At 42.7% G+C, this 17,114-nt stretch overlaps 1 protein-coding gene across 1 annotated transcript; it reads left to right on the plus strand.

The window, feature by feature from the left end:
• Positions 1 to 1,467: 1,467 nt before the first annotated feature.
• On the plus strand, positions 1,468 to 2,829 carry LOC118786165 (oligodendrocyte transcription factor 2-like). Its single transcript, XM_036541240.1, has 2 exons — positions 1,468 to 1,533; positions 1,847 to 2,829. The coding sequence occupies exon 2, from the start codon at positions 1,876 to 1,878 to the stop codon at positions 2,680 to 2,682; it is 807 nt and encodes a 268-aa protein (XP_036397133.1). The 5' UTR covers positions 1,468 to 1,533; positions 1,847 to 1,875; the 3' UTR covers positions 2,683 to 2,829.
• The last annotated feature ends 14,285 nt before the right edge of the window (positions 2,830 to 17,114 follow it).

The following is a 17,114-nucleotide window of genomic DNA, read 5'->3' on the forward strand; positions in this document are numbered from 1 at the left end:
GAAATATTTAAATTAACGTACCTACGGATAATAATAATAATAATAATAATAATACGTGTTATTATACTATTACTAGTAGTAATAGTAGAAGCAGTGCTAGGATCATTATTGTAGCCATCGGTTTGCAGGTATTGTTATTAAAAGGATGACACTCGTATGAGAACGTTATTAGCTATGTCAGAAACGCAATTAGGCTAGAAGTCAACCAATACCTAATTACTGATAATTTACAACAACAATGGTTACTATCTTTAAAATAACTGCAAACCGTTTGTTCTCCCGTTTCTTACGTATTTACCCCTCCCTCGCAGGATCACTGATAGACCGTGCGCTGCTTTGGTAGCAGATTTGACTAATTGAAATGTTACGGATCTTAACCGTTACAGAACAATTTAGCACGCTTCGTTTATTAACGTTTTAAACACACTTTAACGGCTGAATTCAGGACCTACGCCGTCAGCTGTTATACGCAGGAGGGGTCGCCGGGTTAAAACAATAAGCACAGCATTAACTAAACCTGCAATCAGCGCATTAACTAGGCGCACGCTGAGTGTGTGGCCGGGACAGAAAGCGTGCGCACACCATATTGCACCAGAAAGCACCGCATTTATTCCCACTATTCTTTCTGCTGAATTGTAAGAATCAGTTACCGGAGCAGACACTAAGTGTTGTAAATGTTTCATTATTTCAACTCCCATTTGGTTACAGATAATATATTATGATAATATATTACACAGGATAAAAGATCATTTGATTTTAACGGAATCATCCAGAAACACTTCCGGAACTAATGTAAATTTAGACTGAGCAATAAATTCGCACCGAAAACATTTAAACGCATGCAGATAAAAAAAAAAAGTGGTCAAGTTTTCGACTGTAGTCCGCTGAACAGATGCTGCATATTCTAAAGAGCGGACTCTGAATTTAACACACGAGCGCGCTTCATTCAATCCACCCGCCTCGCGTGCTGTCAGAAGCCAGTTTGACCAGTATCTTGCACGGGTTCTTCAATCGTATTGATTTTCTGTGCACCTGATCAGTTTCTTGAAATGGTTCGTGTTTAAATCGATGTTTTAAAAAGAAGAAAAAAATACGACGTATGTTTTATGTAATGTTGATGAAAGAAATTCAAACTTCCGTCATTACTTAACTTTTCATTACTAATTGTTGACTGCCTGGCTGTTCTCATGCTCGTCTTTTCCTCCGCAGTTTATTCCTTTTTTAAAATCCTACTCCACTGGCGAAGTGTTTTATTTAATTGAGCTTCAGTTTCTTTGTAATGACATCAGATTTGGAGACCCCTCACTACCCCTACACGCCCCCCCCCCCACTCTACTCGTTAGCAGGAAGCTTATTGGTCACCCACAGGCAGTATGAAAGACAATAACAATTTCCCCAAGACTTACCCCCTCATTGTCGAGTCCGCTATAAAAACCTGTCGTCATGCCCGAGGCTGCAATAGGCCGTCAGTACTGATTGGGAATAACAAGTGGAGTCGTGAGTGACACTTTCTCTGCTGCGTTCTCGCTCTTGGTAAGTTTATGGAGGTTATGTTTATCATTAGTCATCTGCTGCAGTTAGAGAAATCAAGCACACGTTATTCAAATAGTTGTTTCTTTAGTCATTAATTTAAAATGATCACATATTTAAAATTTAACTTACATATGAGTTAAATGTATGTTTGCAGGAACAATACATTTTGGTTTACGAATAATGTACATTCTCTTTATCTCTTATTGGATCCGGGGTTGAATGAATGGAACAAGAGATTTTGGTGCATAAGGAAATATAGAATGAAGAACAATGTGCACTCATTTTTGCTAAACTAATTTTTATTCCTCTGCAGGACAAGTTTTGTACATTAACCTGAAGACCATGGACTCCGATACCAGTCGAGTGTCCAGCAGGCCGTCCTCTCCTGAAGTGGAAGATATTTTCCTGTCGACAGTTAGAAAGACGGGCGGCTTCTCAGGCGCCGTCTCCTCCACACAAAGTGACTCTCCGCCGGAGCTGAGCACCGACCTGCGAAGTCTTTCCAGCAACGAGGAGGACGGGATCACCATGAAAATGCTGTCAAAGAAGGACCGCAAGCTCCTTTCAGAGAGCGAACTGCAGTCGATGCGGCTGAAGATCAACAGTCGGGAGAGGAAGAGGATGCACGACCTTAACATTGCCATGGACGGGTTACGGGAGGTGATGCCATACGCGCATGGCCCCTCGGTGCGCAAGCTCTCCAAAATCGCCACTCTTCTGCTGGCGAGAAACTATATACTGATGTTAAGCAATTCGCTGGAAGAGATGAAGAGGCTGGTCAGTGAAATCTACGGGGGCGGTCACCACAGCGGCTTCCACCCGTCCGCCTGTGGGACCTTGACGCACACTGGTCCTTTGCCCGGCCACCCCGCTGTTTCCCACGCCTCTCACGCGGTTCACCATCCTCTCCTCCCACCGGCGGTTTCCACCGCTGCGTCTCTGTCAGCGCCCGGAATCTCGGCAGTTACCTCGGTCAGACCTCACCACGGACTGCTAAAGGCTCCGTCGGCGAGCGCAGGGCCTCTGGGTAGTAGTTTCCAGCACTGGGGCGCCGGGATGCCTTGCCCTTGCAGCATGTGCCAGGTGCCCCCTTCGCATGCGGGCATGAGCACGGTCAGCATTCCAAGGCTCGCCGCTGACTCCAAATGACTTGAAAACTTGCAGTAAATCAAGGGCGTGAGGAAACGAACTGTGTACAGTCTCATATCACTTTGTTCAGGTGATTTCTTTTTTTGCATCTCAGTCCTTGCCAGCAAACGTTTGAGCCGACCTGTTTATGAGCTTCTTCAAATAAAACCACAGAAAGTTTCACACAATGTACAGATGAAACAGGATAAATGCTTCTGATGTAGAGTTGTCTAACATAATTTAGTTCATTTAGTTTGCAGATATCTGGTGTTTTGTTCTTCTCCATTAAGTTTTTTATTGCTATTATGTAAAGTCAAGAGAAACAAAATTGTAATATTATTATTTTATCGTTATTATTATTTCTTCAGTTTCGAATATGGGATACACTCAATTGGAAAATGTAGGCTACTAGGATCAGAGGAACGGTCGCTGAAATCTTCCAAACTGTATGTGAAGATACTGTTAGATGTAATTTGCCTGTATGTTCCCTGGTGCACATTTCATGCCTTCAATAAGTTATGTCCCAAGAATCAAACAGCCATTTTAAAATGTGGAATACATGTCTCACGCTAGGTTGACCTGATTATGGTTAACGACTGGTAATTCTTCAAGTTTAAAAATGCATTTTTCCTTAGGAACGCCAGTTGAAGAGGTTATGTCTTATGTATAAACACATAGATTCATAATTTTTTTTATATAGTACGAGAGATTTATATTAGATTTGCCTATGCTGATGTGTTTCGGGTCATCTGTACAGTGTTTCAGTTTAACGATGCTTCTCAGCCTGCCCGCTCAGATCTTTGGTATCACAGTTGTCATAAACCAGTACATCATATCTTACACGTCTTATCTCTTCTCTCTCCCCAAGTCCCCATTAATCTTTATTTAATGTCTTCCGATTTAACCAACAGCCGCTGCCAGTCTACGCTCTGCTTTATCTGACCGTGTTTTCGACAAGCATGCTACTGTCATTGCCCGACACAACGAATGATTGCCTCTTTATTTTTGTATAAAACTGTTAAATGATATTTATTTACTTATTCCGCTGGAATTTTAAACGAAGTGATATGCTGGGATTTTAAATGTAAATAAAAGTCTAACTAATAGCCTACGGATTGTTTCCTCCTGATTCTTGTATTGTCATCTTTAGTCACTTAACAGTTAACAAAGTTTTCATTCCAAGAGTACATTGAGCCAGGACATGTGTAGCATTTTGTATGACATACGAAAGGAGCGACTTCATCGCAAAGCCCTCCTGATTTTACAGTAAATTATTTACGTTTATTTATTTTAAATTTATTTACCATAGCTGTTGTCATTTCTGAGAAAGTTGACGCTATCGTTCAATATAGAGCTTGAAAGTCTTCACTTAGAGTTGTCTGAAGAAGTATACTGGGGGTTTACGACACAGAAACTATAAATATACCATACCATATACCGTGTACACTAAAGGCCACATGAAACGGCCTACTAATTTCGAAGATTGCAAAGTTCTATAGTTAGCTTAAATATTTCCACAATAGTCCTTTTTATAGATACTTTTTAAATCTTTTATCTTTTTTTGCCTGCTTGTTCAGTATTATCAATGAATTTAAAATACGCAAAATATGCTTATATTACTTTAGGCTGAAAACATTATTGCATTTGCATCAAAGGGATATAAATTAAAAACAGCTCCCCATACTGTAATCACTCGTTAAAACACACTTGATCTCGTTTCGAGGGAATAGATCTGCTTGCTTGTAATTCATGTTTGCCAGTGAATTGCCCACTCAACGCCAATTTACAAAGATAGAGTAGTAATGCACGTACTACTGCGTTACACAACAACTTTAACACATGAAAAACATATTCTGGAAACGAAAAATACAAAATGCACGTAAAAACGAAAAACAAATACTATACATGACAAAAAATTACAACCGGTGTATCCTGTCCTTTCCCCAACTTTCTCTTTTTGTCTGTGTAGTGTTTTGGCAAGTAAACAAGTTGGAATTCCGAAAAATAAGCTACACAATAAAATAAAATTCAAATATCATTTTATTATAATATCGTGTATCACTACTTTGAATTTTATACTATAAGAGTAGAGTAGGCCACACAACGCAAAAGACAAATCCGTGATGACGCCCCCGTATATTGTAACTGAATTGGACGGATCTTCACCTATACGTTCCAGAACCGTCCTTTGGTGCTCAATAGTACAACGGAAAATGATTAATATTTCATTTGTTCATTATTTGCATAATGCTATTTTGCTCTCTTCGCATTATTTTTGTGTCTTCGTGTAGCAATTCTATAGAAAAAAAAAAGAAAAAAAAAACTCGCATGTGTTAAATGAATTGGAACATAATCTAGAATTCAATATTTACTGTCTCCCCAATAGTGCCACTTTTCAGGTAAGACTGTACTCCGTCAAAAGCACTTAAATATGTTCTGAAAACAGCCCCAACTAAAACATCAATTGCAACACAGAACTGGAGAACTACGGAGTTTTTTTTTGGAGTGAAAAGAAGCGAAGTCAAATATTCTGCAGAACTGACGTGGAGATACTGTTACAAGAACCACAAAACGTAAGATTTTTGCATAATTAATAACGGCTGCAAAAGAACAAATATGCAGTTGCGAAGCCGTTTAATACGGCTCCTCTCATGGCGTATTTACACGGGCTTGCTTTCGCAAAATACACTAACTTTGGTTACTAAACACGTTAAGAAAAACAGGGCTAAATACCGGATTGGCTCAAGTAATCTGACACTGAATATGATAACTATTAACTGGTTGTGTGATTTATATGACTTCACTAGAGAGAAATGGCATAGTAAGAAGAATTTTGTTCTTGCTGTTTTCTTAATGCAGTTTAGTGTTATATGAATTCATATTTAGTTGTTAAGGTATTTAAGGTAGTAGTTAAGGTATGCCTTACACTGAACCATTGCTCACTGGTAAAAAAAAAAAGGTCACCTTTTATCTTAACTTTGTGTAAAATTCTAATGGTGCCCTAGACAAATCTAATGGTATAGTGTTCACAGTTACATATGTTAATTCTAAATTCCTAATAAATAATTAATCCAAATATAAATAGCAAACTACACACAGGTTTGTTTGACTGGTTACAGAAGATGGACCAGTTTGGATGGACATGGTGTGTAAATATTCATGTTTGATCCACTGTTCTTCCTAAAGTATATATTTTAAAATGGTTAAATGGATGCTAATAATTCAAAAAGCCTCATAGGACAAATATTTTACAAGAGAGGAGGACTTCTCTCTTGCTATCCCTCTCTCTCTAAAACACATACACATACACACACACACACACACACACACACACACACAGCCATTTGAACACACATCCTCCACACATCCACACATTCATTTTTTTTTGTGTCCTCCTCTTCCTCTTCACTTGTGTCTGCTCATTTTCCTGCCACCTCCAATAGTTCATGAGGCCCTGTTGATCTCCTCGTTGACACACACACCTCTGCATGCACCTCCGTGGCGGACCAGAGGAAGGGGAGGCAAGAGCAGGGTTTGAGAACCCGAGGGGTGCGGAGCATCAGAGGTGGGAGCAGCGGGTGGGTGTGTCTGTCTGAGGCATTAGAAAATGTCGCTCCACAGTCATCAGGGACCATAATAAGCAGCCTGACAGCTGGAGTTAGTCAGACCCAGAGTCAGGTCCAGAGTGAGAGAGATCTATGAGGCCTAAGGCTGTTCCCTGGCTACAGAGGCTCCTGCAGCCCCATCCCTGCCCTCACTGTAGCCAGATCTCCCCCAGGACAGGAATTCATTCACACTAACAGGTGGGAGAAAGGACAGGGGTGGGCAGAGTAAGCTGCAAATCTATTGTGCAAGAGGAGTGATGAACAGGAAGTTGCTGGAATTACCTCCTGGCAAATGACACACAGATATGTGTGTAAATGCAGATGGGCAGGCACATTAACACACACACACACACACACACACACACACACACACACACACACACACTAATGCATGCGCGCGCGCACACACACACACACACTTTCAAACACATTCAAAAGTGTGATGGGTGGGTTTCTTGCCTCTTTGAAAGTCTCTAAATCCAGTCATGGTTCATCATTGATAACTAGTACCATAGCTACAGAGGTCTAGTGCACTATCTATTCTGGAGTCTGGGGAGCAGTAAGGTGCAGACATGAAAATTGGTAAAACCGTAATCTGACACTCTAATTTGGTGGCGATGGCCAGGAAATACCTTCTGTCATGTAGAAAGCATCTGCTAGACTATTAACACTTCCCACCACGTCATAAAACTATTTATCGGCTATAGCAGCTACACAAAGAGTTAACAACATTTACACAGTATAGGATTAATTCATTAGACCTCCCTCCATTCCTGTCATTTAACCATAGCATAGCAGATTTACTGTATCTTAGTCCATTACTCTCACTGAAGACCAGATACTATGGTGGTGACACATACTTACACACAGTGTGAAAGTGAACAACTTTTTAAAAAGAGTCTGCTGAATAAACTGTACCGGTCTTAATTTTCACAAGCAACAAGGGCCTAAATGCAAGCACAATCATGTATTTTTTGCCATTTGTCATTGCTATTCACATATGATAGAAAATTACAACTTTTCAATACAAGTTATATATTTTTAAAGAATAGTACAAAGTGGCATAAAAAAGATTGTGAAAAGTGCTGAATACATTCATGTATACACACATGTTCATAGCACAGCCATGTCCATTGAAATTTTGTCCATTCTTTAAAGGATCTGCTGTGGTGTTGAGCGGTGGGATTTACACGAGTACCACTGACTGTGTGCGCCACGCCGCTCCACCAGCTCCTCCCCTGACTTCTGATTTGTGTCTGTTGTTGGCTTATTAAAAGTCCACATCTGCAGCTAATTGTGACAGCTGTTGCCGCCTCTGCGTTTAACGGCGGAGAACACAGTGTGTAAGATGAACAGTGCAAAGGAAGAGAATTCAAGAAACCCAGGAGGCATTGCTTACACAACCGACACTCCTTCCCTCTGAACCCTGCATTCAGCTGTTGACAGCTGAATATTCATGGCGTGTCTTAGGCAGGGGGGGGGCGAACGTGGACGCTGGTCTTACACCAACTTACAGCAGAATTAAATCTCCCAAACACAGCACAGATGTACACCCTTTCAAGCAGACGCTCCGTGTTGTGTTAGCTAAAGGGATTATCCTTAAAGACCTGAAGAAATGCATCAAAGGTGATGGTAAACAGACACAGACAGTGAAAGTGAAAAAAAATACATAAAAGAGTGCAATTGTAACAGCTTCAGACAAAGAATTGAGTTTTAATTCTGAGGAGCTCAGAGGTATTAGAGACGGATGAATCTGAGAATGTCGTTAAGGCCACATCTGAGGTTGCTTTCCCCTGTGGAATAATGCAGATTTTGAATGCGGCCTTTTTTTTTGGCTTTCTTCCCATGAAAGACAGTTGAACAAAATGTTGGTTCTGACAACAACATTGATATTTTATGTTTCATATTATACATGCTGAAGAAGGGATTGTGGGAGTTTCTATCTAATACTACCACCAGCAACTTTTGTGGCAGTGGGTATTGTTTTCATTAAAGTGGATTATGGGAAATAGGCAGTGATTTTCACAATTGTACCAGACGTACAGCATAACGCTGGGAAAAAGATAACTGAACTGATATGAATGGTACAATTCGGACTGCTGTGGTTCTGTCTCAACTGAAAAATGTGCCATTTTGGTACTTGTGAATGGAAGAGCACATGAAAGAGTACCCTTAACTGGTGCGTGCATCTAAGATAAACAGAGATAAGTGCACTACTGAAATTCAGCACTACTTAAATTCAACCCACCTGATTTTCCCCAGGATCCAATCAAAGCCATCAGAGGATGTCATTTTTGTTATTTTTTGTCAGATTTTTATTATTCTCAGAAAACATCAAAAACATGATCGCTCCATGTATCAGTACTTACTTAAAAAAGAACAACATTGTTTAGGATATAGAGGCTTGGTGTTGGTGTCTTTACCATCAGACTTGGCCCCATTCAAATGTGGGAGAGGACCAGGGGAGATTCACTGTCCAGCATCTGGGTCAGTGGACTGTCCAGCGCCCTGAGTAAATGAACCCACAGCAAGGGTGGATCAATGTGTTTACACGCAGGGGAGTGAAAGGAGCTCCATTGAGTGTTTTCTGCAGATGAACCCTCCGCAAAGCTGCTTTTCAGAAAAGAGGGATAATCCCGTCAAGTAAGCGGACCTTTGGATATTCATGGGTGGGTAGCGGCGGGCTAATGAAAGAGGGTGTGGTGAAGATGGGATTTAACTTCAAAGTGATTCCGGGGGTATATCAACTGGGGTATCAATGGCACAGCGGAGCGTCACAACGGCTCCGCCGGAGCGCGGTGGGGGATCAGCCGAGCCTGTCCGCGGTGGGAGGCGGGGAGATCACGGGGGAACATCCCACATCCTCTGCTCTCCGAACGCCATTGAATAAAAGGAGGCAGGGGCCATCATCTGTCCCCCCAGTCAGGGGAAGTGACCAGATGAGATCCCCCAAAGCACCCCCCCCCCCCTTCCCCACACCCCCACCCCCGGTTCATCACGAGCTGGATGGGGGGTGGCGGGGGGTTTGGGGGGGAATCACAGATGGACGGCAGTACAAGCGCCTTTCAGCACTTTAAATACAGCAGCTAAAAGAGGAGAGGGCCGGGCTGACATCATAACATTTTCACACACCAGTGAATCACACGCTTCAGACCTGCTGCAGTGGTGCATTTGTTACTTATCAGAGACGTTTCGCTTGCTGGGAAAGCACATTGCAATTTTTACTGTTCGAACTCTGAGATTTCTTCACAGTTTTCCTTGCTCAAAACTAATAAAGCATAATATTACTCTGTGTGCACATTTTTATATACCCAATGTCCTGTAAAATGTGTATCTCATATAACATAACTGCATTTCAACGATGCATTTTTAATGCTGCCTAGGGTTGGGGTTGTTTGTGAGTGTCATTTGAAGCACGGCTCTGCAACAAAAATGCGATTTCATTTACAGAAACAAAGGACAAAGTTACTGGAAAAGGAAGCACAAGTGTATAAGAGTGTCTCACAACCTTAGTCATGCAACATTTAGCATGTTCTGGCAAAAACAGCCTTAAGACCATTTTCAACAGTTTTCCAGTGTTTATCCTAACAGCTGCTGGGCCATTCAGATGGTCTGCAGAGTAGAGTTTCATCTCCACACCTCTCAATGCACCTCCTAAATGTGATTAGGGCTCTACACTCTGCCCCTGTCTCTGGCCCACTTGCCCCTTTCCTGGCCCAGAAATGCCCTGTAACAGGACAAGCCCGTATCTGCGCTCTGTCATGATTCAATTTTTTGGCATAGGGGCATGAATTTGGAGGCTATCCGATTGCAGGCTAGAACGACATCCCATATGGTTTCTCAGCAATGTCATTTGTGCCCCTGTCGTCTCCTTCCGATGGTACTGAACAAGGAGATAATACTTTGTTTTAGCTTCACAGCATCCTATGGCCAAGGAATAGAGGAACAGATACTCAATGGCGAATATGATCTAAAACCATCCTGTGAAATTTGTACAAGCTTACTAAAGAAGGGGATTTTTTGAGGGGAGGCAAGTTGCAAACCATCAAGAGAAGATATGCACATTCATTGAGACAAGACAAAGCCAACACTGATTGTTATAATCTGAATTCATTTCATTGTCACTTTTCATTTTTCACATACTCTGTACTTCAACTATGCTTTAGACATTTTAACAATACACTGAAGAGGAAGCAGAATTACAATATTTGTTTTCAAAAACATTTCTCTGTTCATAGTATGTGTCATAGAACAGCTTTTTACATTATCATCCTGTATGTTAGACTTATGTTAGACACTGTTTGCTATTTCTTTTGTATTTTAATGTCCTGCAGTACTTGTTGTTTAAAATAAATAAGTATACGATGACCTGCTGAAAGCATACAATGATCTGCTGAAAGCAAAGCAGCCTCTCATTGCCTCCAGCAGCAGTCAGTGGTGCTTGTAGGAGCCCCCTCGTTGGGTCAGACAGAAGGAGAAAGAGAAGAACTCTAGCAGGAGCATCCCCTCAAAGTGTGGCCACTCGTGAGGATTATCCCTGAAGAGGACCTGTGAGGAGATGTGCGGGACGGGGTCAATGAGCTCGCCCCTGGCCCAGGGTGATGGTGGGGGGGGGGAGTTGAGGAGGGCACCTTTCCTTGGATGTGCCTCAATGGGGACAGTCATGGGAATGCTCCCTGAGAAAGGGGGGCCAATAGACAGAGACCAGTTGGGGACTTCGGTGCTCACCCCTAATTCCTCCTGTGCCCTCTGTAAGACATTGCGCGAGCTGGATGTTTGAGCACTTCTTTCTCTGTGACCCCCCCCCCCCCCCTCCCTCCTCCAAACACCCCTACACCCCCCCTACCCTGCATACACAGACAAGCAGGTCTCCTCAGCCCCTTACCACTAACAGCGGAGGACCACAGGGGGTCCAGAGAATTTATCAGTTCATCTGGATGTTAATCACTGTGACTGATGTACCATATTGGGGTTTGCTCACAATATATTGGCATGATCTCTAATGTACTTATATGTGTTCTTTGTTCAAAAGCAGGCAACCATCTCTTAACCAGGCAGCAATGATGGGCATCTTGTAATGTTTTATCAAATGTGGTTTCATATTGGTTAAAACTGGGGATGATGCAACTGCTTTGAAAAAGACCTCCAAAAGAGAATTTGCCAATATTCGTAGTGTATTTCATAATGTGTGAGGTGTGAAAATGTTCCTAATGTGGTCACGAAAGCTACAACAGAAACATTAGCGTGTAGTTTTACAGCAAACGCAACAGACAGAGAGCCCCATAGTGAGGTGATACTGTCATGGGAGACAGCTCTTGGTGAAGATGGATGAGGGGGCTATGGGGCTTTCCTCGCTTCCTTTTCACTTCAGTTCTTGTGTCCCCGTGTCTTTTGGCAGATTCATTAGACCATTTATCTTCACTTGTTGGAGATGTCCTGACAAACTCCTGAGAATCAATTCTTCATCAGCGAGGAGTTAGACTTGTCTCCCCTGAATGTCAGGGGCTTGTTAACATGAGACCCCCTACCACTCCACGCCTACACCCACTGCCCCAACCCCCCCGACCCGGCTCAGTTCAATGTCAAAACCAGCTCAGCATCAAAGAAACAAGTTCATCCTGATGTCTGATTGTGGCTATAAAGCAATTGTGCTAATATGTCTGTCACTTTATGAAACTGAGTTTCTGATCATCATGAGATAAAATACCAAAGTAACATACAGCAATCCCACAGCTAGCAATTTCTGTCAGCTGGACACAAATTCCTCTTTGAATTAGTTTGACGTTTCCCATTAGTTCTGATTTCCAATTGGAAATCATGTATTTCTAGTAGTTTCCCCTGCTTCTTAGTGTATGTCAGAATTCTCTGTGGAATAGCTTAAAATGTTTAAAATTCTGAAAGGACATTTCACTAGCTATGAAACTAAGGCCTTATTTCCAGGATTTGGTGAAATCCTCCCTGTCAGCCCCAACCCCCACCAAACCCCATTACAACTACTTTGACAAGGAAACATTATGCTTTTCCTTAGATATTCTCCGAGACAACATCCAAGACTAGCAACTATTTTTCCCCTCTCTCCTTTGCACTCAGAAGTTATTCATTTCCAGTTTTGGGGGGTGTGTTTGCTCATCAATCATATCCCAAGTCCCATCACCTTCCTTGTGTACCCCCTCCACCCCCCCCTACAGCAAAAAGGGGGACTTGGACCCCAAAGACGCCCCGGGCTTTAGTCGGATCACAGCTGATGCCGTTAGCATGTGGCAGATCCATCATTGTCGACCCGTAGAGGGAGGGAGGGAGACTGTTGAGCGGGGGGTTAACAGAGCCCTGAATCACATGCCACATGGATCTGCGAGGAAAGAGTTCAGCTCCTGTCTATCAGAGCACCCCCCCCCCTCCCAACACAGACACCCCCCACCCTCACGCCAGCATCCCGGAAATCACACCTGCTACAACAATGGCAGCAAATAAACCCTACAACAGCGAGTGGAGACTATAAATTTCAAACTGATTTACATTTACCAAGTAACTCAGGGTTCACTAGTGCACAATAACTACCTATTCTATCCATGGTGAAGCAGGGTAACCTGAGTTCAAAATGAGGGATAACCCAAACTTTTACTAAACTTGATTCTGCACTAAATATGAAGTAACAGCAGATATTTGTTTGTTGTGCTTACCCTTACTGACTAATTGCTTCCTCGTATATCTTTTCCTTCATATCAGCTCACCTCTTTATGTTTCTTCAGCTGGTATCCGTCATACTATAAAGCTCATGCATGCCTTTAGCTGGACCAGGGTGTCACTCTGTTTCCAAGCGAACTCAAAGCTCAGGTTATTCGATCACCATTATTGTTAGAATGTTGTTAATTTGCAAAGAATAGTGATAGAGGTTTATGAGACCGCAGTGAAACATGACAGCAATTCAGCTCTTTGATCTGGTTGGTATGGGCCTCAGTGAGAGAAGAAGAGACACCATGTGTGCGTGTGCGTGGAGAAAGATCACGCTCTGTTAACGAGCGTGACGAAGCAAGCATGTGCAGAAACAGCAAGAGGAACGTCAACTTGCCATTTAACAAACGTGCACGGGGTCGACCCCCTACCCCGATCCGCACCAAACGCTCCCTCTCCCAGGCGGACGCTCTCTGAGGATGCTGGGAAGGACAATGGTCAGCCGTCAGCAATTGGTTCCACCTTATTAACAGCTTGTAATCTTCTCATCTCATTCTAGAGGCCTGGCTGTCATCTCTCAAAGGCTGAATTAGGAGTTGGGGGACAAACAAGTGAGTTCTTTTTTATGCCTTTAACCCTTTACTTTGAAAGACTTGCTTGTTGTATTTGTATTGTTGCCTTTGCACCTGCTCCCTCAGGAGAATATAGACGTTTGCATCTGTTAATTTCTCATTAGTTTGTGTATGCACATTTTAAACAGAAAATGTCTTTAGGCAATATTGCCTCAAGGTGTCTGGTCAAGGACTAGCAGTTGGTCAAATATTATGCCCATTGTATATAAAGCAAATGCACAGAGAAAGCTCTGTTTATGAATATTGAAAACAACACAACAGCCTGCCTTGGTTTCCAATTTCCTTTTGACCTTACAAACAAAGAACAGAAGCCTCCAGGGACAAAGTTCTGGACAGTTACAACCCAGATATTCACAGAAATTATAATTTCCCAAGGAGCAAAGCATTTGAGCTTATTGAAAAACAATTATAAATATCCGAGTCTTGACTAGCAAGACTAAAATGTCTGTCCAATTTTGATATGAATAAACAGTTCAGTTGTTTTCATGTTTTAAAATGCAACAATGTGAAACAGATTGAGGGTACAGTGAAGAAAGACATACTTCTGACATACTGACATACATAAGTAGGTCACTGTAAGCAAAGATGCAGTCAGGCCAAATTAGACTGATTTCATTAGCTGAATTAAACTGTACTGTGTTCAGGCGAACATCTCAAACCAAATCTATCTCTCTTTAGTAATTGCAAGAAGGGATAAGATTCCAGTTACTTGCAGGCCATAAAAGACCAATAGTTTGTTTTAATCTTACAAAGTGCAACACAATTTCATTAATCTGCATGCTGTTACTAAACCACATGTGATCCTAACATGTCAAGATGTGTACGTTCATTTATTTTTGATAGGGTCGTAGATTTAATTGAATTGGCTCCAGATCAGCCCAGGATTAGCCCATGTGTCTTTTTCTGACTGTCAGGTGGCACTGACCCATTTGCTGGGAGCAGCCTCTCAGGGGCAGCCTGTTTATAGCGGGAGAGGTATGTTTGCCAGGTGTTACTGTGGATTCTTTTGGTTACAAGAAATTAAATGAACAACCACAGGTGCAGCTGTGTGTGTCTGCACAGTAACAGAAGTGAGTTGTGGGGCAGGTAAATGAGACTACACCAAAAGATGTGGATGGGATTGATGGCTGATGGATGGACGAGTGTGTGACTCTGAACCAGAGGCTCTCTTTCACACCCCCCCACCCCAACCCAGATGGGGAGCCACAGACCTCCTCAAAGTCCCCCCTCCCCTCCCCCCAGAAAGGCATCAACACTGCTAGTGGTACCGGTCCAAGCTCGCCTGAGAAGTGTGGGAGCTGAAATTCACGTTTCCCTCTGAGGGACTCCTTTATAACACTGAACTCAGAACCAGTTCCAGTTTTTTTGTTCCCTTTGAGGGAGGGTCATTACTTTGACTTTTATGTGGACTCCGACTTCCCTCTTTAACCTCTCTTTTTCCCGTCTTTCTGTCCCCCTCTCTCTCTCCCTCTGTGTCAGTGCAGGTGTCCCTTTTTACTTGCGCATACACAGATTCACAGCCGCAGAGAAGCAAAAAACCATCTCCCCCCCCCCCTTTTTTTTTTTTTAAAAAAAAGGAGAGCCCCCCCTCTCACACCCTCGCCCCGTTCTCACTAATCCATCACGGACGGCTCTTTTCAGCGCGGGACAGGAGCTGGAAGTGCAGCGTCTCACACACGTATCCTGGCTCTCGGGACGGCAGCGCCCGCGCTCTGTTCTCCGCAGCTGCCCCGCCATCCGGCCCGCCTTTCATCGCGGGTCCTTTCCTGTCCCATTCAGCGGCCAACACAACGCCAGCCGGACGACACCGGCCGCTGGCAGGGATGGGCCTCGCCACAGATCTTTGTGCTTCACAACTTTTTACTGAGAAAGAGAGAAAAAAGGTTTCTTCTTCACGGCCCTGCTTTCACCGTAAACACTCTGCTTTCTGTTTTCAACAGCCCCCCCCCCACAACCCCCCCATTCTTGTCTTTTTGCACTGAGAGAGGGAGAAAAAGAGGGACACCGAGGCTCAATTCCAGGTTTATTTTCCTCCTTCTTTAATGTTTCTAAATGGGACATCTGATTTTTATTTTTTGTCCAGCCTCCTCGGTTTCATTCACAGAGAAAGTCACTTTATTGATCTAAATTCATCTCTTGTGGCTCTTTTTTAGTAAAACCAGCAGAGCACACACACTGTTTGACAGAATGTGTTTTCAAAACTTAAAAGCATAAAAAAACATACCTCTTAGGAATAAAAAACAGCAAAAGATTTCTGGGACCTGTATGGGACAAGTATGTCTGCCAGTCTTTATTTCAGTAGGTGCTGTCGTTCCAGTAACAAGACATGAAATCACCCAATTTAAGTTTTCAATGTGTTGTGAAACTTAAAAACAGTTGATAAGTATGTTTGGAAATAACTTTTCAAGTGCCTGTTAATGACATCTTGCCTGGTCTGTAAGAATATGACCATTCCTGACTCTTGGCCCTCTACTTATAATAATTTGGATCTCTTTGTTTACAAACCTCTTGGTTTACAGTAATGAGGTGAGACCGATTTTCAAACTGCGTTTAGTGACTGTGGATGGTAACCATACGAGAAAATTCAAAACAGTTAAAAAAGTTTCCACATCGCATTATAGCAGAACATACTGTATTTGATAATACTCTATAGGTACGATATACCTGTATCTACATATTCATAAATAATAATTTCATGAATGTAATGAAGAGAGGTGAACCTACTCTGAAGATGTATGATGGATGTATCCATAATTTTGTCTATTAAACACAAGAGAGCATTTTGAATTGTATCTCCACCATCCCAGCAAACTGAGACAATTCCTCTATCTGTCTACTGTCAGAATGTACTTACTAAGCCAATAAGATTATTCGTCTGATGTTCATTGATGCCTGATAGGCTGTCACTTCATCTCTTCATAGCCATATTTACTTCTGCAAAGGCACCGCCCCCAGCCGTCGCCCCGGCCAACACACCCCCCAAAACTCTCACCATGTGCACCCTGATACCCTCCTGAGCCCTGTCTCCGATCAGAGGGGCTCAGAGAGTTCCTTTGCAAAGCTTAGGCAGGGAAGAGATGCAGAACGTAGCATCCTTTGCATCATTTGCTATTTTTTACTGTCCATAACTGAGGAACTTTTACAACCCATGCACCTTTATAAATTACTTTAGAAAAAAAATGCAATGCAGCAGGATTTTTGTTTGATGCACTTTTGCTTTTCCTTGTTTTCACCTTGGATCAGAGACAAGGAACAGCTAATGTAACAGGTAGATTTGCTTGGCATGCGTCTAGAGGTTAAAATGAGGGCAGACAATCTGAAACAGGCCAGACTGGGTAGGATCAACAAAGATTGATTCAGTTAGAGGACAGATCTTCTCTCAGGTGTGCGTGCCTCTGTGTCTGTGTGTGTGTGTGTGTGTGTGTGTGTCTGAGAGAGAGCAAGACAGAGAAGGAGGAGAGACAGAAAGTGAGAGAGAGAGGGAGAGAGGGAGAAAGGGAGAGAGGGAGAGAGAGCGAGCTTGTCTGTTCAGTGGTTTTGGGGA

The sequence above is a fragment of the Megalops cyprinoides genome, chromosome 11 (assembly GCF_013368585.1).
Source record: "Megalops cyprinoides isolate fMegCyp1 chromosome 11, fMegCyp1.pri, whole genome shotgun sequence".
In the NCBI taxonomy this organism is placed as follows: Eukaryota; Metazoa; Chordata; class Actinopteri; order Elopiformes; family Megalopidae; genus Megalops; species Megalops cyprinoides.

Excerpts from the sequence above, each read along its gene's own strand:
- LOC118786165 (XM_036541240.1), top strand. The coding sequence starts at position 1,876 with ATGGACTCCGATACCAGTCGAGTGTCCAGCAGGCCGTCCTCTCCTGAA.